At 36.4% G+C, this 24,103-nt stretch overlaps 2 protein-coding genes across 3 annotated transcripts; one reads left to right on the top strand and one right to left on the bottom strand.

The window, feature by feature from the left end:
* The first annotated feature begins 624 nt into the window (after positions 1 to 624).
* On the top strand, positions 625 to 11,614 carry rbm22 (RNA binding motif protein 22). Its single transcript, XM_055180508.2, has 11 exons — positions 625 to 752; positions 1,311 to 1,364; positions 1,468 to 1,497; positions 1,593 to 1,725; positions 2,805 to 2,905; positions 3,043 to 3,215; positions 9,259 to 9,459; positions 9,798 to 9,962; positions 10,058 to 10,137; positions 10,970 to 11,104; positions 11,227 to 11,614. Exons 1-11 carry the CDS (start codon positions 699 to 701, stop codon positions 11,373 to 11,375), a joined length of 1,275 nt encoding a protein of 424 aa, XP_055036483.1. The 5' UTR covers positions 625 to 698; the 3' UTR covers positions 11,376 to 11,614.
* On the bottom strand, positions 11,483 to 23,516 carry LOC129423969 (myozenin-3). Of its 2 annotated transcripts, none has more exons than XM_073871086.1 (6): positions 23,392 to 23,516; positions 23,045 to 23,128; positions 21,532 to 21,687; positions 17,369 to 17,726; positions 17,073 to 17,256; positions 11,483 to 12,277 (listed from the first exon to the last, which is right to left on the bottom strand). In XM_073871086.1, the coding sequence occupies exons 2-6, from the start codon at positions 23,111 to 23,113 to the stop codon at positions 12,109 to 12,111; spliced, it is 936 nt and encodes a 311-aa protein (XP_073727187.1). In that variant the 5' UTR covers positions 23,114 to 23,128; positions 23,392 to 23,516; the 3' UTR covers positions 11,483 to 12,108. The 2 variants fall into 2 exon arrangements, with proteins under 2 accessions (XP_073727187.1, XP_073727186.1); XM_073871085.1 differs by having other exon boundaries at positions 23,045 to 23,175; positions 23,392 to 23,515.
* Between the last annotated feature and the right edge of the window lie 587 nt (positions 23,517 to 24,103).

Raw genomic sequence — 24,103 nt, 5'->3', positions numbered from 1 at the left:
TGGATGAGTGGATTTTGGGAACTAAAATGTTTTGTTTTCTCTAGAAAATGTTTTGTAATCACAATAATTGTCTGAAAGTTAATTTATGGTTCACCTGCATGTTCTCCCCCAATACTTATAAATAGCACAGGTCAAAAGCATGCCTATATATATATATATATATATATATATATATATATATATACATATATAAACATATAAGCCTGTCATAAATTTTACAGAACATGCCCTTCAATGCTCTTTAAAACAAATGTGTCAGAGAACTGTTTTGGGTTTTCAAGATTGTCATTTTGCAATTTCTCAAATAATTCTTTGTTCTCATATGTTTAATTTAAATGTACTTAAGTCAAATACATACAATAAATTGACGATAATAAAAAAGGTTAATTGGTTTCTTCATTAATAAATTACTTGCTGTGCTATCTATACTATCTATCTCATTTCGAATGTTAACAATTGATCTCTCTTATCACTGATGTCTTGATATGTTATTTTCACAGCTGTACTTTTTTAGACTCACAATGTTAAATCAGGTCAGTTTTTTAACGGATTTTTTAATTGCAATTATATCATCTAGTATTTCAGATCTATCTTTATTGTAATATACTCCATGACAGTAGGTGGCGCTGTGTTTCTCCGCATCTGTACCGAAGCAAAAGGCTCTGGTTCACAGTTTCCGCTCACGCTAGCTCGTAGAAATGGCGACGTCTTTAGGCTCCAATACTTACAATAGGCAAAATTGGGAAGATTCAGTAAGTAAAATAATCTTTAATATTGTGATTTAAAAGTTATTACGTACCGTAACTGGAGGATTTATGTGTTCTGTGTCTAAACTCTACAAATCAAAGCGTTTCTGTGTTTCGTGTTCAATTATACAGCACCTTAGCTCCTGGCTAATGCAAAGCCTTTGTAGCATAATGTTATACTATTCGAATTGATAATCAACTAGTTATGTATATTTGTATATATTGTCAAAAAATCTTCAAATTAATTATTTTATAGTTAATAGAATAGTGTTGCGCTCACCTATCCGATCAAGTGCTTATTGTAATGGCAACAGTACAGTAAAGATCGTATCCGAAATGATGGTAACAGGCATCAGTTAGACTTGTACAAAAATTAAGGTTATACAGGTAAAATGGAGCATAAAGGAAAAAACTTGTCCATTTGCCCCATTTCACCGGTTTATCTTTTTGTTTGGTTAATTAACGGTGTCTGTGTTTTATTGACGATCACTGTTAGTTTGTATGATGATTGTCACATGATTTCAGTTGTTTGTAACTGCGGTCCTGTCATTTTTTTTCAAATAGGATTTTCCCATCCTTTGTCAAACATGCTTGGGTGAAAACCCTTATATCCGCATGGTAAGATGAGTTTTATTATACATTTTACTCAAACTATGTTATCCAGTTAGTTGCTTTAATTAATAACTGGTTTCACTCTATAAACTATATTTTCTTCAAACAGACAAAAGAGAAATTTGGCAAAGAGTGCAAGGTACTGTTGCATTCTTTAAAAAACATGCTCCAAAGAAATTGACACCCCATTTTTTGGTGACCGTATTAAATCTCTGGGTTTGTCTTGTTCTGTAGATCTGTGCACGTCCCTTCACTGTGTTTCGCTGGTGTCCTGGGACCCGGATGCGCTTTAAGAAGACAGAAGTGTGTCAGACGTGCAGTAAAATGAAAAATGTGTGTCAGACCTGCCTCCTGGATCTAGAATATGGTAATGTAGTATTTTTGCGTAATAATATTTCAGCTCATAAACTTACAATTTGTGGTCTTAAAGGAATAGTTCACCCTAAAAATTAGCCTATATTTTACTCGACTCCAAGTCATCCTAGATATATTTGACTTTATTCTTTCAGCTGAACACACTCAGAGTTATGTTAAGTAATATCCTGGAGAGTGCCCCATTTGATAAAATCCAAAAAGCTCATCCATACATCCAAGTATTAAACCATACATCAAAAACTTAATCCATATATGGTAATTAAATGTCTTCCGAAATGAATTAAATGTCGTCTGATTTTTTTATGGTGATTTGTTTCTTTAAAAAAGTAAAAAATTTGAAGAACACAGTGCTGTATTTATCTTTTGCTATTGAAGAAATCAACAAATCAATTTTAGGAGGAATTAAGTTTCTCCCAAAAAAACTACTTTAGTTATACAACACATGCTACATACATACACTCACCTAAAGGATTATTAGGAACACCTGTTCAATTTCTCATTAATGTAATGGTGTGGGGGATGTTTTCTTGGCACACTTTAGGCCCCTTAGTTGTTCAAATGCCACGGCCTACCTGAGCATTGTTTCTGACCATGTCCATCCCTTTATGACCACCATGTACCCACCTTCTGATGGCTACTTGCAGCAGGATAATGCATCATGTCACAAAGCTCGAATCATTTCAAATTGAACATTTCTTGAACATGACCATGAGTTCACTGTACTAAAATGGCCCCCACAGTCACCAGATCTCAACCCAATAACGCATCTTTGGGATGTGGTGGAACGGGAGCTTCATGCCCTCGATGTGCATCCCACAAAGCTTTATAAACTGCAAGCTGCTATGCTATCAATATGGACCAACATTTCTAAAAAAAAAAGCTTTCAGCACCTTGTTGAATCAATGCCACGTAGAATCAAGGCAGTTCTGAAGGTGAAAGGGGGTCAAACACAGTATTAGTATGTATGGTGTTCCTAATAATCCTTTAGGTGAGTGTATGTTATAATAGTTTCTCTTTAATGTGTATAAGATTGCAAAACTAAAATGTTTCATCTTTATGTACATTGCACAGGTTTGCCCATTCAGGTTCGAGACACAGGCCTGTCCGTTAAAGATGAAGTACCAAGATCAGATGTGAATAAGGAGTATTACACTCAGAATATGGAGAGAGAGGTAATTTGTCTGTATAAACATTTATAAATCTGTTATTTAACACACTATAGTAAATGTAGTTTCTAGATAATGTTAAACTGCACCTACTTTGAAGTCACTCACTTTCACTGAGATTATATTATAATGTCTGTCTGTAGATTGCTAATTCTGATGGCACAAGACCTGTGGGTTTGCTTGGAAAAGCACCAGGTCACAGTGATATGTTGCTTAAACTGGCTCGCACCTCACCATACTACAAGAGGAACAGACCACACATATGTTCATTCTGGGTGAAGGGAGAGTGTAAGAGAGGAGAGGAGTGTCCATACAGGTGAGCAGCATCTCTTAGAAGTTTATTAGCTTTAAACTACATGCTTTCATTGCCGTTTTAAAAGATCTTTTTAACCAGCTTGTCTTAAGGTCATTTTTAGTAGCTGTTTGTTTATTTTCAGTTCCCCCTTAAGGGTTCTAGCAGAATAACCACATGTGATTTTTATCATGTTAACTATGAACATGTCCTACAAAGTGCTTCATAAAGTGTCCTCATTTTGAACAGTATATCGGTTTATTTATAATTTGGAATGTAATAGACCTATGTTTGTGTTCTTTAAAACAAATGATGTTTGGTTTGATTATTTATATTTATTAGGGCTGTCAATCAGTTAAAATATTTAATCTAGATTAATTACATGATTGTCATGAGTTCACTCCAGATTAATCGCATATATCTGTTGTATATTTACCTTAATTTAACACGTTATAGTTTTAAATACTCTAACCAACATGGGCCTGGATACAGATGTTTTATGCAAATGTATGTTTGTTATTAGTAAAGCAGTCAGCAACAATCATTGTGTGAAAAAACAGTTAAAGATTTAAGGTTCAGAAACAAAATCACTGCATTCATACCTTAAAATCACTGGAAAAACTAATAGATTTGGCACACACAGTCAAACTTTTTTTCTTTTATTGTTTATTGACATTGAGACAGACAGTTTTAAGATCTACTGTAATGCAAGGATCTAATATAATGTTACACATCAGTTATTTTCCCCCAACCATTAATTAAACATTTACTGAAGACATAACAGATTATATCTGCGTGAATTCTTGTCAAAACAGATATTTTTGAAACTGTTATTCTGTCTGTGTGCATATATTGAGTATGTGCAGGTGTGCAAACTTGTCACCTTTCGGCGAAATTTGCCATTGCTCTGCGCGTGGTCACAAAGCTTAACATTTGTACACATATTTAAGCACCGCAGTTTCAAATTAGGTGGTTTTAACACAAACAACAGTGCTATATATGCGCTGTTTCTGTGTGAGAGGAGCGTGCAAGCAGCGCATCCGCTTCTCAATGAGCTTGTGAGTATTTTTGCCGCTGTGTTTGCTTAAAAATACACGCATGCATCAAAATTCACGGCTTTTGCAAGTATCCTCATAAACACGACAATTTAGGTCTTAAGAGAAAGTAAACGGCTGATAGAGAAAACGCATGTGTAACAGTATTTTGCTCGTGTCTGCCACTCGTGTTAAAGGCGGAGTCCACGATGTTTGAAAAACGCGTTGGAAAAGGAGACGGGCCGACTACCAAAACACACTTATAGCCAATCAAATCAAATTCCGGGTTGCGTATGTGTGGGGCGGGTCTATCAACCGAAGGTCCAGATTCTATTGGGGTAGGGGCGTGTTTGTTTAGGTGATTTCAAATATCAACATTGGCTTTCAAACATCATGGACTCCGCCTTTAATCAAACACCATTGAGGGAAAATCTCTCACTGCTGTTAACGAAATCACTTTTCTACCTTTAATTAGATTTGTACGTCGAATTGTACACGAGTTTGATTCGAGTTGCTCATATTCATACTGTATTAAAGCTATGACTGTGAACAGAACAAACCTTGAATTATTTGTTTGTGTACTGAATAATATGAAATATGTCATTACAGTAATTGATGTTAGTTTGAGGTGCAGTAACTAATGTTAACAGTTTCAAATTTGATATTAAATTTAGCATTTACATTTTTAAAAGATTTACAATAAATAAATAAAATACAAATTATACACACATACACATATATATTTAAGCAATATCGCTCGAGTAGGAGTGTGATATAGCTCTACGGCCTCGTGCCTCTGGCCTAATCACAGCCGTGATGATATAGAGCTATATCACACGACTCCGAGAGCGATATTGCTTTTATACAACAGTTCGACGGCACACGTTTGAAAAACGAAAACTAGAAAACAACAACGGAGTTATTTTAAAAACCTCTTTGTTTGAGAACTACTTCTTCCGCCACGGATTTGAGGGCGGCCAGAATGACAGGTAAAACTTTCGGCTGCTTTGAAGCTCATAACAACTCAATGGACGGAAAAACCGTTTCTTTATATTACTGTTTCTTGGTCACAAAGTGTAGGTTTAAGATTGGTTCAGTCGAGAATGTATCTGTATTATATTTAAATCTGCAGTCGATTAGTAAAGATAGCACCTGTTTGAACGTTTGCTTAGTGAGATTCGGTACGTATGAGAACCAAAGCATGAGCGGACGTCAGTGTTCACTCGCCCCACTGACCACCGCCCTCTCTGGGCTACATCTCTGACAGGTATTCCCTGGCTCTCATGTTGGGCTTGTTTGTTTGTTTGTTTGTTTTTGATGGTCAAAATGAGATCAAATAAGCAGTATTTGGTGTCATGATCAAACTATTACTTGTTTTTTATTCATATTTAGTAGGGATGCTCATATCAGTTAATTTTCCCGACCGACAACCGTAGCTTCTAAACCGAACATTAACCGTTAACTTATAAGATTTTAATATGAAATTGTCATTGAGTAAAAATACAGTTGACGGTTGTCTGTGAACTAGTAAAAACAAAAGATTTAATTTGAACGTGCAAACAGCAGCGACAGATCAACAACAGAACCAGGGTTCATACATTATCAGATATTCACGCAACATTACCTTATTAAAAAGCACGCAATCAGTCCAGAGGATTAATATCCAAAAAGGGCAGATTGTCTCCGTTTCATCTACCACAGTGGTCATTTCTAAAGCAGGATGGTTTTCAGAAAGTTTTGTTTTTGCTTCGTCTTTCTCCGTTTTTGCAAAAAGAGAGATGTTTATAGAGCATGTGAGCGGAGCGGAATAGTAATATTTCCATCAGAGCGCAGAACGCATTTTCGAAGTTTCCGGTCCGCTCGCTCAATACGCTCAGCACCGCTCGCTCATCCCAGTATGCCCTTTGGTAATTTGATAATTTGAGAATCTATAGCAATAAGTTATGGAGTTCAAATATTGTTTTAATGAAGTCACCAGCCTTATATAGAAATGAATAAGTTATGGAGTTCAAATATTGTTTTAATGAAGTCACCAGCCTTATATAGAAATGAAAGAAATGAAAGATGACAGAATAACTGTAGCGTCGTCTGCATCTAGATGCAGTTTTAAAGATGAAAATTACTTAACTGATCAACACAAATACAAAGCGCCATAATATAACTGATTGCTTACCAGCATTAAAACCACTTAAAATAAAAACCTTTATAGTTCTCCGCTCCGTGGATGAGAAAGCTTCAGCCAAAAATGCCGGTGCCTTTAGTATTAACTGACTGAACACTTGACTCTTCCATGGACATTTAGATATTAATTTTTTTCATCAACAGCATGCCAGGAACATTATAAACATTGATGATAATCTGCCGACTCGACTGGTTCAGCACGTCCTCTATTTTACAGAGTCCGCTTAATTAGCGGCTTTTAGTTCGGTCCGCGTGAGCTAAACATTTTTGTTCTGTAAATTGCTCTCGCGTAGGCTATATTTCTACATATTTTCGACCAAGTAACACTCGGGATAAAATGTAAGTTGTTTTAGATAGCATTTAAGCTTCTGAAATGTTGACAAATCAGTCTGACTAAAATGATCTATCCAGATGAATTTAGCCAAAATAATGATTTATTCGTTTTCATACTATATTAGATACACCTTAATTTATCTACTAATATACTATTGAAAATGCCATAAATAAATACTCATGGCCTTCTGTATTGCATTCGTTTTGTACATTTACAGGTTCATAAATACTGTCTAATTTTAATTTCCTTAAGACACAGCTGTGTTCTGTATTTACTGATGCACTGTAAATTTGCACTTAAAAAACCTCTTGTTAAGAAATTGTTCTTCAACTTATTTTAGTTTTTTCAAATAATATATTTACATAATAGTATAGTTTGTTAATTTTTTTCTCATAAGGGGAACGAATTATTATAATATTTCGTAATTACTTATTACATTTATTATTACTTAAAATTGTGATTTAGTAAAACGTGGATGTCGTGGAAACAATTTGTTAATTTGAATTATATCCGGAGCTCCGTATCAGTTAAACTAGGTCTAATAGCCAACACACAACTGTACATAACTGCAATTTATCAGCTAATACTTTAATTAAATGCAATTATCCAAGAACGTCAGTACAGAAAACAATTAGGCTTACTAAATTTTTTTTTATGTCGGAGCGGGATCTGAGCGGGAATTGGTTTATTTGCCAGCGTGACTGAGTGGAGCGGCGCTTGAACAGTAGAGCGGAATATTTAGCGGATCGTCACGCCGCTCTGCTTCGCTCACATGTTATGGACAGGGTCAGAGGCCATCAGCGAACGTCTGTCCGGATGTGCGCGACACGGACCGCGTGTCTCCGTTCAGCTTCCAAACACGCATACAAATGATTTCTTATACAAATGATTACTTTATCAGACCGTCAGGGCAGCAATAATTTGTGTCATTTACAGGACATTCACAAATTAAAGATAGAAAAGTGGCGAAAGTCTGACGGCTCATGACGACACGCACCATGTATTAACAATTTTTTTTATTTTAACTGATAATGTTAATCGGTCATAAATTCTTACCTTCGGTTAACGGTTAAACGGTCAATGTGAGCATCCCTAATATTTAGTGTCTTTTGTGTTGTTATTGTTTTGACGCGAGGTAAAAGTGAATAAAACTATACTATATAATGTTACTATTGCTTTCCCATTTACTCTAAACACGATACGAGCACTCGATTATTATTAAACTTTGTTCTTGTCAGTACTATGTAAGTGTCAGAGAGATGTTTTTGCATGCTGCTTATAAATATACCAGTGGCGATATCTCATAACATGTTTTAATAGTCACGCCACAATAAAATAAATGATCAATGTCCACATTTAAAAGCTGCGGTGCTTACCTGCAGTTCAACGGTGTTTTCGCGTTCTGAGAAGAGATATTGCTCCAGAAAAAAATAGTTTACATTCCTCTTTCCAATTGTTAATCGTCCACATGATGTGACAAGACATAACTCCCATTAAGTTTAACGTAACATCCAAGAGCGCTGATCTTTGACGGCATAATAACTTCCGATTGGGATTCACAGACTGATTTACGAGCTAGTGAACTAATGAGACACACGGAGAGTGATTCAAAACAGCACGTTTGTGTGTGTCCGCGTGTGGGTGCAGTTTTTCCATTCAGAGATGAGCCTGTTTAGAGGACCTCCATTCACTAGGTGGCGGAATGATACGAAAGGTGAAGCGGTTACTGTGCCGTTATCAGTAGAATATTGCACGCCTCTTAGCCAATCAGATTCGAGAACCAGAAAAAACTGTTGTATATATATATATCACCTTTTGAGTTTGCACCCCTGTATGTGCGTGCTTCATATGTGTCAGTTGGCGCAAGGAAGATCGCTTTCGAGCATTATCGTTCTTAAAACCTATTTTATCATCAAGCAAGTCCTGCACTTTATTTTCTAATTCCTGCATGTTTTCACCGACACCGAAATCTCAGACGTGCAAGTGGAGGGACATGCATCATTTATATTAGTTAAGCATTTAGGATAGTACACCTCTCAGAAAACTAACAAATAAAGATAATTTTAGACGTTTTATGACTATTTACTGTCTAAGTTTGCAATCAATTTATTCTACAACAAGCAAGGCTTAGGGTCAGAAATTGCGTATTGCGTTCATTGCATGTTAATAAAATTAGTGTTGTTAAAATGAATTTACGGTAATGCGTTATTAACATCTAATATTAAAAAATAAATTTTTCATTTAATGCATTAATTTTGACAACCCTAATATAATACAAATGTATGTTGTGGCTCGTGTCCAAAATAAATTTTTTAGCCATTTTGACTATATTGTCGTGAAAATACCCAGTTGTCAACAATAAATTTTTTATATCTTCTTTCATATTGTTTGCATGATAATTTTCGTACTTCTGAATCAAATATAATGAATCATGTGAAAGCGGATGTGAATTTCTATAACATTTTAAATGTTTATAATAATTTGTTTATAATTATAATAAATTGCTGTGATATTACAGGCACGAGAAGCCCACGGATCCTGACGATCCGCTGGCCGATCAGAACATTAAGGACCGTTATTATGGCATCAATGATCCTGTAGCTAATAAACTCCTTCAACGGGGCACCACCATGCCTAGATTGGACCCCCCTGAGGACAAGTCCATCACCACGCTATATATCGGAGCGTTGGGAGAGGACGTGACAGACTCCGAACTCAGGTATGTGCGCATACATGAAGCTGTATATGAGTAGTTTATGCATAAGGTAAATTTATGATGTATTTTGAAAAGATTAAATTCTTTTACATACTGTGTCAATAGGAAATGTATCCCTAAATATAAATGCTGTCATTAACTCGCATTCATGTCTTTTCAAATGACTTCTTTTCAGGTTGTTTTCATGTAAAGAAATATACAAGTTGTTTGTTGCCTCCTGGAGGATTTAGCATCATAAAAGTTTTATAGAAGTGGCCTAATAATAGAAACTACGAGACTTACGTGTCATCTCACGATTAAAGATTCCTAATGCACATTCCTTTTTATTTTTTTAAACTCAGGAATCACTTTTACCAGTTTGGGGAGATTCGTACCATCACTGTTGTTCAAAGGCAGCAGTGCGCCTTCATCCAGTTCGCCACACGGCAGTCAGCAGAGGCAGCAGCAGAAAAATCCTTCAATAAACTCATCATCAATGGCCGGCGCCTTAATGTTAAATGGGGCAGGTAGGTGACCTAACAATCAATTGTCGATAAAGCTAACAATCTGTATCATGGTCGCTCATAGTTTTCTGTGCTGAATGTTACCGTGTGTGGTTTAGGTCTCAGGCGGCTCGAGGGACTACCAAGGATGGGGTAGAGAGTGGAATCATGCTGGAACCAGTGCCTGGTCTCCCTGGAGGTAAGACCTTTTTAAGTCTGTCACACGTGACTTCTCTTCTAAGGGGCGCAAATTCAAAATATGTGTCATGTGAACCCATGTGCATAGTGTCAAAATACTTGCAGCAGGTTTGCAGCAGGCACGTATTTTTGAACGATGCACCTAGGTTTACATGACGTGGCGAACACATATTTTGAAATGACGAGCCCTTTTGACACAGAGATTATGGAAAACCGGATTTGTCCGGGATCTTTCTTTTATTGGTTCATTTTGGTGCCAATGATTTCTGTAATCTGTTTGGTTGCATTTACACACATACCAGAAAAGATCCCGTAATGGCATTGTTTCTGCCTTGGCATGCGTTTCCTAAATGTTACGGCAAAGGTTCCTTTTACGGGAGCGATCCAATAACATTTACGGGAAGCGTTTCTGTTTGCACAGAAGGCTCTCTGCCAATTATACAGACATTTTCTTGGATCAAAGTGTTCTGTGAATGAAGTTTCTTATGTACATTTAGTGGTATAGACTAGATACTTTTTTTATACACAACTAGTTAAAGGAACAGTATGTAGGATTGTGGCCCAAACTGGAATTGCAATCACAAAACTTGTGGCTAAAATTGGTACTGCAATTACACAACTGGTGGGCAATACACAAAATGACAACATAAACATCAGTTGAGGGCTGCAACTCCACTTTTTAAATGACAATATCCTGGACAGACCACTGTTGCCAGTGATATAAGTATTTGAAATGAAAATGATTTCTTAATGTCTAGAGACATATTAGGGCCATTTTACGATTAATTGATATAAATTTCTTACATACTTTAAGTGTTGCATCTTTTTGACAGCTCTGCCTCCACCCCCTGTGTCTGATGTGGACGCCCCGGCCAATTACTTCAACCTTGGACCCACCAGTTCTCCTGCTGTCATGAACTTCCAGGCCCTTCCTCCTCCACCTGGGGTTGCCATGCCTCCACCACCTGGTGAGTCACATATCATCCTTCCTCCTGATCTTCCTTATTGGCTTTTGGAAACGCAGGGTCAAGCTCTTTTCTATCCTATTAAATATCTCTTCTTAAATATCTTTTCTTTATTATCTATTAAGGTTTTGGTCCTCCCATGTTCCATACCATGGACCCCATGGGCCCACCAATGCCCCCTCCGATGGTTATGAGGCCACCCGGACAGGTCCACTACCCATCCCAAGATCCTCAGCGGATGGGCGCCCATGCAAGTCGCCATGGAGGCCCCTAGATGGTCATACAGCTAACTCACTGAGTGAGCGAGCGAGCGAGCAGGACTGAATGTTAATGTGTGATGGACAAGCAAAACAACAAGTTCAGACAATAGAAAAAACTGAATCTTGGAAATGTAAACAAAGTTTTTTTTAATGAATATGGTTTTGGATGTTTTTAATGCTTTTGATTTAAAACAACCTTGGTGTTAATGGTTTCTGTCATGTTAAGTCTTAAAACCCTGCTGACATGTTACCAGATTCGGTGTATTTTATATGTGATATTATAAAATGCAGATACCATGCCTTTTGTAGTAACTAGTTTCCAAATTGGTTGCAATGACCAATAATTACCAAGTGGGGGCACTGTTGGCCATCTTAGCAGCCTGAAGACTTGTTTTTATATTTTCCTATGCCTACAAAAATATTCCAGGGCTTATGTTACAGTCTGCAATAGTGTCCACTTCATTTTCCCATTTATCTTTTAGCATGTTTTCTAATTGCATACATGATGACGTGTTGACCTAAGGTGTTTTACAATAGTATAATTTTTTAATATACAGCTGTCTTTTTGTGGTTAGAATAAAGAAGCTTAACAAAAGAACGTGATATAGCTTTCATGTAAACAATGCAACACATGTAAACTTCAGTATTATTTAGCATTTCATGGCTCAGCACGCGCAACTCAACTGGCTTAACGTTAAGCATCCCTCATTCCTCACAAACAAAATCATCTTCATCAGTACGCAAGTCTCACAGATCAGGAGATTCTTCAATGTTCCAGCCCCGCGTTATCCGGTTGAAGTTGGGGCGGCGACACATCTTTTTCCAGGCCGGGTTTGCCTCGATGTCCGACTGTTGTGGCTCAAAGCCGGGCAGATTTTGAACAATCCCTGTGATCCCGCAGAATGGCGTTGGAGCTCTGTTAAGAATAACATGCCATGTTTCAGTGCCAAAATATATTCTGATTTTCACTAAAGGGCCGTTCACAATATAACAATAACTACAAAAATATAGTTTTAAAAATCGTTTCCTATTAAAGAGACTAGCGAAATTCACACCACAACCATTACCATAAATAACGTTATACAATGAACAATATTGTTGGGATCACGAGCGATTTTCTCCCAATTGATGAATGATAAACTATTGACAGCCAATCAAATCTATTTGAATCTAAAGTGCACGCGCACTTGAAATGACAGTTCAGTGGAGAAGCTCAATGCTGAGGTCCATAACATAAAATTACCTCAGGTAAGTTATCCAGCGCCGATGCAGTTGCTGTGAAGTTGACTGCTTATTGTAATTAAAACTTTTGCAATTGTTAACATGTCACAGGTTATGTAAAATTTACGTTCTTGTTGCATTTGCACAGCGGTTAATCAGCAGATTCCTCAACACGCTGCGTTTGGGTAACTCTAAACAGTGAATAGTAGTTTGTGTAATCTAACGTTAACATCTTACCTTTTGGCGTATCTTGACATGTAACAATTGCAAAAGTTTTAATTACAAGAAATATTCAATATTAATGCCATTAAAGGCAAGTAATTTGCGCAAGTGCTGCGCGCGTGTGAGCAAATTACCATAATTTACATTTATCGTTATCGTTCGGTGACGCTAGTATTAGGTATGTTGCTAAAATTTTCAAAATGGTTAAATGCTAAAACTAGTTGTTCAGATAGAAAGAGCTTTAAAAAAATTGAGACCAAGATCATGTTTATGGGTTCAAGAAAATACTGGCCGTTTGAAACTCGAAAATCAACACTTTATTTTGTCCCGTGTTTTCCATTAAATTAAAATCTGTGACCGAATCATGAAAATTAGAAAGTTTTTTGCTATAACTTTTTTAATTTTTGAGATATTGACATGAATCTTTCATGATAAGCTGTTTGCCATATCCTCTACATCAGTGGTTCTCAAACTGGTTCTCAAACGGGGCCCCAGTTTTATGAGATTTTATAAAATACATACATTTATCATGAATTCTATGTAATTAAACCAAAAAAATATAAGGCTACTAACCAACAGCACTACTTTGAATCATTTTAAATGTTTTATTTAAAAAAAGTCATACATTTTCTTGGGGGGGGGGGGGGCGAAGAAATGCACTGTACACAAGGGGGGCCGCACGCTGAAAAAGTTTGAGGACCACTGCTCTACATATTCTACTTCTGAAAAGTCAAGACAACTAAAAACAAACCACTAATTACACCAAATAACACTTTTTATTCAGAATATTGCTAATAACCCCAAAATTGGCTCCAAGATCTCATTTGTTTTTAACCAAAGGGTTTCGTATCTAAAAGTTTTAGATTAAAAACAAAATATTCAATTCATAACTATTTTGTTGTTTTACATTTCGCACACATTCATATATATTCAGACATCTACTACATGGCTATACGGCTGCTTCACATTCTACGTCCATTCAAGCAGATTTTGGGGGTGGTAAAATTCCTGTGGTTGTCGTTCGAATTTATAAAAATTTCGTGCACTTGTAGTTTAGCAATTAAACTAAATGTCTATTACAATTTTAAGAATGTCTTTACTCAACTTCAGCAAAAACAACAAAGATTTTACAAACAACAGACTTTGGCGAGCGTACACGGCCAGTAGTTAAACATGAAAGGTGGTGACTGAAAACGAGAAGGTACCTATGGTTTTTCCAGTTGTGTTAACAATAAAATCTCAGAGATTTTGCCATCAAAACAAACCAACAGAAGCATTATTTTAAACAACACCGCGCGCCGCCTGAGGAAATCTTGAGTTTCGTTGAGCGGAACCAAAAAGTCAGCAACATACCTACTAGTATAGTTATCGTTATAATGTGAACGGCCCTTAAAAGTAAACTAAATAATCTGTCCCTGTTAATGGGTCAGGATCAGACTACTGTAGGTTTCGTAAGTGAAGTGGCAAATTCTGTTTTAAGGTCTGACCTTTATAACACAGCCATACTGTGCCAGACACACTATCACATGTTAATAGGGTTAATGTTACCACCAGTCTTGGGCCTGGTTTCACAGACAAGACTTAGTTTAAGCCAGGACAAGACCTTGATTCAATGAAAATGTTTAAGCATCATTTATAAACATGCCTTATAGAAAAGGATGTTACTGGTTTTTATCATGAGACAAATCAACGGCAATAGCATATTTAAAGATCTGGCAGTGCAAGTTATTTTCAGTTGAGACATCTCGAACATGTGTTTTAGTCTAGGACTAGAATTAAAGGGGAAATCGCGAAAATCTGACTTTTTCCATGTTTAAGTGCTATGATTGGGTCCCTGGTGCTTCTATCAACCTAGCAAATGTGTAAAAGATCAACCCAGTAACTTAGTTTTGGTAAACCATTCTCTGCAAGCATGTGAAAAAACAGGTCTGTGAAATTTGGCTCCCCTTGTGATGTCAGAAGGGGATAATACCGCCCCTTAATCTGCACTATCCAACCACAGCACTGCCATTTAGTGCAGAGATCAACTCATTTGCATTTAAAAGGACACACCCAAAAATGGCACATTTCTGTTCACACCTACAAAGTGGCATTTTCAACATGTTATAATAAATTATCTATATGGTATTTTGAGTTAGAACTTAATATAGGTACTCTGTGGACACCAAAGATTTATTTGACATTTTAAAAATTCTCGTATAATGTCTGTGAAACCTCTTTGTGGGCATTTATTGTTTATTTAGAGACAACACAGAGAGGAAGTGGTCTGTCTGGGACAGATGCCAGTTTTGAACCTGCACATCACATATTAAAATAATAGACGAGAGCAGTGTTGGCGATCAGTCACTAGTGTCTGACTCTGATTTGTGTGTATTGTAGTTAGGGTTGCAAAATTTCAGGAATTTTCAAAGCTGGAAACTTGGATTAATGGGAATATATGGAAAAAAAATGGAAAAATAATATAAAGTTGCCTATAACAGGGAACTTAAATGTAGTTAAAAAAATCTTTAAAACAACAAAATTGAATGCAATTTCAGTTGAATTTTTACCCTGCACATTCTTCAGTCACACAGCACACAGCTTACTGAAGGGCAATTGAGGCCACACCCCATGAATGTAGGGGAGAGCGGGGCACAAAGTAACGCTTTTCAGGTAACAAGACAATGATTCAAATAATATAAGGTTAGATTTGGTGATTTACAGACCCAACTCAGAAATCGAAAAAAAACATAAGATGAAGAAATTTACTTCCATGCCTCTAAAATTCTCTTTGTTCAATATCTTAATAAAAATACATCCAAACTCCACAAATTCACAAGAGCTCTTCTGACAGTAGAGAAAAAGACCAAAAGCATGCTCGGCCCTGTAGAAATATGTGAAGTAGCCGTGTTACAATTAATCCGACATTAGTCTGTGCCCCGCTCACCCCTACATGCATTATTCCATAACATGCACTGATCATTTCTTAAATCCTACACAAAAATAATGTCTAAATGTCCATCTTTGCATTTATTTACAGAAATAACATAAATTTGTTTAAAACATCCTTTTGCTGTGTGTAAGCTAGTGTACAACAACATTTTACCATTGTAAAGACAAATACACTGGAAGAACATTTAGGTGAGATAAGTATAAAAACTTGACTGCCCCCCATACACACTCACTCCCCCTAAAATAAAAAATCCTCCGGATATCACTTAAGGGGGGGGGGGGGGGGTTCCCCCTCCATTTTCCAGGCCTTGACAACCACAGAAGCCACACTTACTGCATTTAAACAGTTTAAAGGTGTAGTGTGTAATTTTTAAAAGGATCTCTTGACAGAAATGCTAAATAATATACAAAAATATATTATCAGGGGTGTATAAAGATCTTTTTATAATGAACCGTTATGTTTTTATTACGTTAGAATGAGACGTTTTTAACTACATCAACAGGGGGTCCCCTTACGTGGAAGGCACAATTTTGTGCCGCCATGTTTCTACAGAAGCCCTTAACGGACAAACTTTTTTTACTAAGTTGTCTCCGTTGATGACATGTTTTTCCAGTGGGGGCTACCGTAGCTTCTCTTTGCGTTTCAAAAGCGAGTGGTGAGCATTGGACTAAGCCGTTGTTTGCAATTCGCAACCTCACCACTAGATGCCGCTAAAATCTACACACTGCACCTTTATCTTGCAAATACCACAATGTGTTTATACAGTAGCTAGCTAGCTAGCCGGTAAGTCAGATATCTAAATGTAAGCTAGCACTATTATAATAACTATAATAATGTCGGTTATACTTTTGTGTTACTCAATGATAGAATCAATTAACGTTCTGTATACATACAAATTTAAAAAAATTTAAAGTCTGATTTATTTGTATTACCTTGCATGCATGTTTGCTTATGACCAAACAAAATCTTTATTTATGTTTGTATATAATATAGTTTATATACATCTCATTAATTTATTAAAAACGATTCCTATAAATTTCTGTTACTTTCCAGTTTCCAGAAATTCACCACACCTTTGCAACCCTTCTTATGCACTTGTTTTAAGTGACTAAATATATCTAGGATGGCATGAGTCAAATTTGGGGGTAGCTATTTAGACCTAGTTATATAAAAGAGCTCAGTGAGCAACATGAGGACGAGTAATTAATGACAGATTAATGACAGATTTTTTATGTTCACTAACAACTAAGCCAAAGCCCTGGTGTTTAAGTGCTGTAAGGGATTTACTTAATGATGTTTCTTCATGATGATAGCAGTGGTGGCAGTAATGTTTTACCTGTTAAAACATTTAAAGTTGGCAGGGGGGAGTTTGTGAGAAGGCTCCTGCAGGCGGGTACTTATTTTGGCAAACAGCACTCTGTTGCTAACAAGCTTGTCTTCCCAGGGTGACTCATAAGACTTTGGGATCACAGTGAAATTGAACTTCTCATGAGGAACCTCAGTCAGAGGTCCACCGTAACCTAAAGGAGAGAAATGAGTGGCTTAAGAGGTACAAAAGCAACTTTATTGTATTGATATGAAATGTTTGGGCTTTTAATAAGCACACACATATACATAACTCCACACATTTACCAGGAGCAAGATCATCTGGACTTCCTTTTTTGGATACTTTGTGTTTGAATTTGGACACCATACTGTTTTCTCCAGGCTTGGTGATGTGGTCTTGAGAGGTCAAGTGCGCTCCAGAGGTCAAGTGCGCTCCAGAGATCAAGTGCTTTCCAGAGGAAAAGCCCTCTCCAGAGGTCAAATGCTTTCCAGAGGTCATGTGCGCTCCAGAGGTCAAGTGCGCTCCAGAGGTCAAGTGCGCTCCAGAGGTAAAGTGCTCTCCAGAGGTCAAGTGCTCTCCAGAGACTAAGCGCTCTCCTGAGGTGAAATGCTCTCCTTTGTCCTCTTGTGTGGCGTTCTGGTCTTGAAGGGTCTCCTCTGAGAGCTGTATTTTGTTGGAACCTCATTTACTGTTACTGAGTTTTTTGTATTTATGGTTACTTTTTAAGCAGACGTGCTTCTTCAATATTTTGCTTAATTGAGCTAGTCAGTTTGTTGCAGGATATTAAGTATAACAAATTCAAGTTCACCCTTGAGAGCATCTCAACATACTTAAAACTAAAGATGCTACAAGATGCCATAGAAGAAAAGTTTTGGCTCTGTGTTTCTATAAAGAACCTACAAAGAACCTTTCTGTTCCACTATAAAATGGTTATTTTAAGAACCTTTGACTCAGCAGTTCTTTGGGGAACAAAAATTGTTCTTCTATGGTATTGCTGTGAGGAACCTTTTTGGAAAAAAAGGTTCTTTAAATGTTAAAGGAACAGTATGTAGGACTGTGGCCAAAACTGGTATTGCAATCACAAAACTTGTGGCTAAAACTGGTACTGCAATCACACAGCTGGTGGCCAATACACAAAATGACAACATAAACATCAGTTGAGGGCTGCAACTCCACTTTTTAAATGACAATATCCTGGCCATACCACTGTTGTCAGTGATATAAGTATTTGAAATGAAAATGATTTCTTAATGTCTAGTGACATATCAGGGCCATTTTATGATTAATTGATATACATTTCTTACATACTGTTCCTTTAAGAGTTCCTTACAGAAACATATAGCCAAAATAGCTCTTCTATTGCATAAGGTAGCACATTGTATGTGCTTTTCACAAAATATATAGTTAAAGGGGTCATATGATGTGATTTTATTTTTTTCTTCATCTTTAATGTGTAATCTAGTTGTTTGTGCATGTATAAGATCTGCAAAGTTAGAAAGTTCAAACTAAACGATTTATTTGATCTAAAAGTGATCTCTGATCCATATCCTTCCTAAAATGGCTCAATAGACATGCCCCCACCTGACCAATTCACGGTGTGAGAATTATTTGAAGAGTTTGGTTCCAAAACGCAATAAATCCATTTTGACAAATTTTGGTAAAAGCGTGTTTTCTATACCAAGAAAGTGACAAGATGGAAACCACTATTTTCTGTTACAAACTTTCACATAGCATCTTTAGGTTATAAAAACATAAAAAATTCAAATCCATAACTTGATTTTCAAAGATTTATTATAAAAACGAATTCTTTTTTCCACAAAATGCAATAAATCCATGACAGTTTTTTTTCAAAATGCTAGAAATCTATTCAATCAAATGTGCATTCATATTTGCCATTTTATATTCATTTAGTTGAACAGCTGTACACGCTGATTAAAAAAATAAACATTAATGGCATTAATGAAAACACTTACTTTGTCATATGAACACTGCATTGCTGCGGTTATACTTGACGTCGTCGCTTAGCATTTTTCACAGCGATCAGCTGTAAAATGTTTTGGTCCTGCTCGATTTTCGTTGACTTTGAGTAAAATAATGTAAAGTTTTTCATAAGATCTCCTGGGGTCAATGTGTTAGCATGAGAAGCTTGATGCTGTCGGGAGAACAAGCACCCGTCTCCCGAGTGCCTCTCGTGGAAATTATTAGATGTTGATGGCTTACGTTTCTTTCTCGTCACAGAAAACCATCACAGGTTTATCAATGCAATTAAAGTATTATTTTGTGTTTGATTGTTTGTTGATCACGAAGTACAAAGTAGATGAGGAAAACTAGGACTCCGTGTACTCAACGTGCCGCCATTGTTTGTTTACATTGCGTGAATGGTGCGCTGAGTGGATTTATTGCGTTCTGTAAAAAAGGAGTATTGGAGTTTATCACATTTTGTTAAAAAGGGGAGAAAAGATTAAAGAATAAAACGGTGGACATTGTATTTTTCTCAAAATTAAGAATTTGCTTTTATCTACTGAAATGTTATAATACTGATTTTGGCAGTAACAATTTTTTTTTTCAAAAATGGCGTTTATCGCATTTTGGAACCAAACCCTTAATTTGCATAATGCCGCCCAAATGTATTCAAAAAGAAAGAAGGCGTGGTTTCAGTTATCACTGTAGTGTTGTCACCACAGCCATGTCGTGGAGATGTTAGTGTGCTTCTTTGTAAACTACTTTATTTGGCCTTTCAAAAAGGAGAAATAAAAAATATCAGTAGTTACGGTTTATTTATAACACTGTTCCAGAACGGTACAAACCAAAATATTTTAGTGTACTTTCTAAAAAGTGGGATTTATTTGAATTAATTATTAAGAGAGAAATGTGTGCTGCGAGCCATCTCTTTACATAGCCTAGTGCGAGGCTGCGAGTGTAGAGAGGAGCTACAATAATGTACTGTAAGTGAAAACTTTTAAAACCATGTTATTACACAGCTTGAATGGAATTAGAGCTGTCACAATTATGAAATTTGGCTGACGGTTAATTGTTTAATAAACTGTGGCGATTATTACGATTAATTTCCTGTTTTAGGGTTTTGCCGATTATGACGATTAATTGTCTGTTTTTTTTTTTGCTTTGACATTTAATTCTCATAAAAAATTTTTGTTCATGGAATAATTTTCACACATTGATTTGATTATTTAAATTACATTTTTTGCAAGGTTTACCTGGCAGTAAATATTATAACACATATTTAAAAGTAATCTGATACGGTCTCGTTTATTCAGGTGCTGCAGCTCCCCCTTTTGTTTTTTAGAAAGATGTGCAATCATTGCGGTGATCGGAAATCATCGCGATTAGGTCAAACAATTGCGATGAGATGATTATTTAATCATTGTGACAGACCTAAATGGAATTCTTGATTCTGATTGGCCATTTGCAAGTTTTTTATTCTCAGAGAACAACCGCCCAAAAGTAATAGCACACGGTAACCCAGGTAACCCAGGTGCAAATAATTTTGACAGGTACAGTTTAATTTTACTCAAAATTAAATATAAATATATGTGTTTTAATAACACATATGACATCATATTTACAAATGATTAAGCCCAATAGTGTGTTTGTGACATTCGAACGTCTTGTCTTGTCCTAAAATCTAAAGTAAACGTGTTTTCCTCGCGGAAGGTCTGGATTCATTAAAAATTTGAAAATAAAATATTTCAAATCAATTATTAACTCTTTCCCCGCCATTGACAAGTTAACTCCTCAATTAAGAGAAAACGTTTCCCTGCCAACGACGAGTATTTCCGGCTTTCCGCAATACAGCTATTATTCACCAGGTGGCGCTTTCCGCAACTTATAAAACCCGGAAGTATCGCCCTAGGGCAAACAGCTGTGTTTTGAGGATCGCTCTGAATCTTATCTCTTTCAAAAGTCCTTCACAAAAATAGAATTATCTCAACTTTTTGCTCAAAATTTGGTGTTTTTGAAGAAACCTACCCATATTTGATAAGTGATAAAAAGAGAACTAATGAAGATAGGATGAAAGTTTTTTTGTTGTTGTTGTTTGAAAGCAGAGGGTCTGTTCTTTCATTTGATATATTGTATGTTTATATATTTTGAGAAAAACATTTTCTGAAAGGCATTTAATTTTTGTAAAAATCATGAAAAAGGCTGGCGTTTGCTGGCAACTTTAAAAAAACACTGGCGGGGAAAGTGTTACTGTTCCTTCCCTTTTTTATGAAATAAATAGCCTTTTTATAAGCCGGATAATGTACAGGTCAGCTCCTTTGCTTTGTGTCGGCTCCTGATCACACCGCTGTGGCTTATTTCTGCGATAACAACCTGCTGCCTAACATTTTCCCTTACTTAACGCATTGAATTACACCAAATACATAAAATAATGTTTTTTTTTAACCATCACATGACCCCTTTAATTCTGATTTTAGATTCACTTAAACATGGTAAACAGACATCTTACATTGTGTGACCTGCTTGGGGCATTTTCCAAGGTGTACTTCTCCGCTCTTTTATTTCTCTCCTGAAACATTATAGATCCTCTGTTTTTCAGAAGATTGAGCTCCTCCATCATTAGATCCATGGGAACGCTGATTTTCTTTCCCAGGTTGAAATGTGCAGATTCAAACATACACATTTATAACTATGATATAACACAGAACTGTCTTATAAGGTTCCTTAAAGTTAAGAAAACGTAAGAAAGAAATGGTTTTGACTGAATCGTTCTTTAGGAAACCAAAAATGGTTCTTCTATATCTTTTCTGCAAAGAATCCTTAAAGGGATAGTTCACCCAAAAATCATTTATTTACATCTTGTTACAAACCTGTATAAATTGCTTTGTTCTGATGACCACAAAGAAAGATATTTTGAGAAATGTTTGAAACCAAACCGATGAGTGCATTGACCTCTATAGAAGTCAATGGGGCTTCTGATTGGTTACAAATATTTCTTAAAATATCTTCCTTTCTGTTCATCACAACAAAGACATTTATACAGGTTTGTAACAACATGAGAGTGAGTAAATTATATCAGAATTTTCATTTTTGGGTGAACTATCCCTTTAACACCTTTATTAAAACGGCAAGTGTTAAAGCAATTGCAACAGGATTATGACAGTAACATTTAATGACATCTCATGTACACATGCTCTTTAATACTCCATTCACAATTAACCTCATCACAAATATGCATTCTTGACTCTTCAAGCATGAGCTGAATATGTGTAATTGTGTGATTGAATCACTACATTTGACACAGGCATCTGGGCGTAACTGAAGCCTGCTGTTTTATAATGTCGAGGGCTCAGATCTTTCCCAATTGGGCGTGAATGAGTCATGATCTCCCAGAGGAAAGCGTTTAGTCCCATGCTGTCGTATTACATTACAAACTCCCCAACTGATTTTGACGCAGTCACAAAGACATGTCACTAGGGATGCACCGATAGGATTTGTTTGGGCCGATACCGATGCCGATTTAAACAGACAACTTCTGGCCGATACCGATGCCGATACCGATATTAAACACTTGTATACAATACTAAACAGTATATTCTATTAGGTAGTTTATTTCTGCATCAAATTATTTTTACTGAACATGGATTGTATCTAATTAACATTCAACTGACCAACATAATAAGAGAGGCACAAATTAAGCTAAAACAAATATAATAAGACAGCATGACAACCTTCAAAGGTGGTTTTTGCTATTCAGCATTTATCTGATAAACAACATTAACTAATTTTTTACATATAATGGATTTCTTTATGCAGTAAATTAATAAACAATCGGTATCGGCCTTTCTCGTGCTATTGCCGATATGCCGATGGTTTCAAATTCATCAAAAATCGGCCGATAAATATCGGCGGCCGATACATCGGTGCATCACTACATGTCACTGCGGTGTTTCGCTTTTTCTTGCGCTTTTAAAATGATTTCATTGAAATAGAAATAGCATGCTGTTTTTATGTATCTTACCTTCACATGAGTCCGAACATGTTTCCAACACCTCTTTCACCTTAGATACATCCGTGTTTGGCACAGGCATGATGATGGGTTCAGCCTTCAATGAAACCAGTCCAGGAAGAATGATTTCTTTTGGTATTGTCTCTTTAAATTTACAGAAAAACATGCAATTTCACCTCATCGGATTTTATAGAATGCATGTTTGCCTCGCAACTCTTGAGTTTATAAGATAGAACCTAAAAAACACGTCTGTTAAATGTATAAAAATAAATGTGCAAGCATGACTCAGTATTTACGTTAGATTTGTATTTAAAGAATTGTTTAAACGGATAACAATCAATCACTTTCTACAAAACTTACAAATTTCAGATCTCGAGTCGGTTTTTGCTGATGTGAGCGTAGATGATGTGTACTGTCCCACAGCGCAAACAGTTATGTGAGCTCACATCAGATACTGTAGACCCTCTGTCCTATTTTAGAACTGTGACTTATAGGCCTGAATTGGCACAGTGGAGCACCAGCATCCACGGAAATTAAAATTTGATCCACGGGTCATAACACACAGTGTGTAGACTGTTGACCGCAGAGGAGGGCTACATGGCCTTTGGGTCATGCCTATGTATATCTGCAAGGTTCAGCCAAAGGAGAGGGGGGTTCGTGTAGATATATATATACATATTTATCATTATATGGTTACAGAGGTGCGACTATTAATTGCATATCATACAGTCCAAGATTAGTGTAACAGTGAATGCGTTTACATAGATATCAGCTAATTTCATCTATCTAAAATATCTATCTGTCTAAAAATAGGGCCAATGAGAAGAGATTTACCTGTGTGAACTGGATTTTGCAAGTTCGGTATTTTACACTTAAAGCCCTGTTTTCCGATTGCTTATGATGAAATAGAACGGTTTTGACTGAAATTTGGACATATGCGGCTGCCCCGAGAATTTTCGGGTGTTTGTGTTTCACCTCCCACCTCTATAATGGGTTTATAGGTGCACTGGAACAATCCTTCCTAAAATGCATTAAACTTTCGTTTACAAAGACGTGAAACTCACTGAGTGGT

Source organism: Misgurnus anguillicaudatus, chromosome 9 (assembly GCF_027580225.2).
Source record: "Misgurnus anguillicaudatus chromosome 9, ASM2758022v2, whole genome shotgun sequence".
In the NCBI taxonomy this organism is placed as follows: domain Eukaryota; kingdom Metazoa; phylum Chordata; class Actinopteri; order Cypriniformes; family Cobitidae; genus Misgurnus; species Misgurnus anguillicaudatus.
This window is presented reverse-complemented; position numbering and strand designations above follow the sequence as displayed.

Coding starts and splice junctions, on each gene's coding strand:
- rbm22 (XM_055180508.2), top strand. CDS start 699: ATGGCGACGTCTTTAGGCTCCAATACTTACAATAGGCAAAATTGGGAA. Junction 3,216..9,258: donor GGAGAGGAGTGTCCATACAG/GTGAGCAGCATC, acceptor GTGATATTACAG/GCACGAGAAGCCCACGGATC. Junction 9,460..9,797: donor GTGACAGACTCCGAACTCAG/GTATGTGCGCAT, acceptor TTTTAAACTCAG/GAATCACTTTTACCAGTTTG.
- LOC129423969 (XM_073871086.1), bottom strand. CDS start 23,113: ATGCCTGTGCCAAACACGGATGTATCTAAGGTGAAAGAGGTGTTGGAA. Junction 17,727..21,531: donor CCCCAAGCAGGTCACACAAT/GTAAGATGTCTG, acceptor AACAAAATACAG/CTCTCAGAGGAGACCCTTCA. Junction 17,257..17,368: donor TCCAGATGATCTTGCTCCTG/GTAAATGTGTGG, acceptor TCTCTCCTTTAG/GTTACGGTGGACCTCTGACT.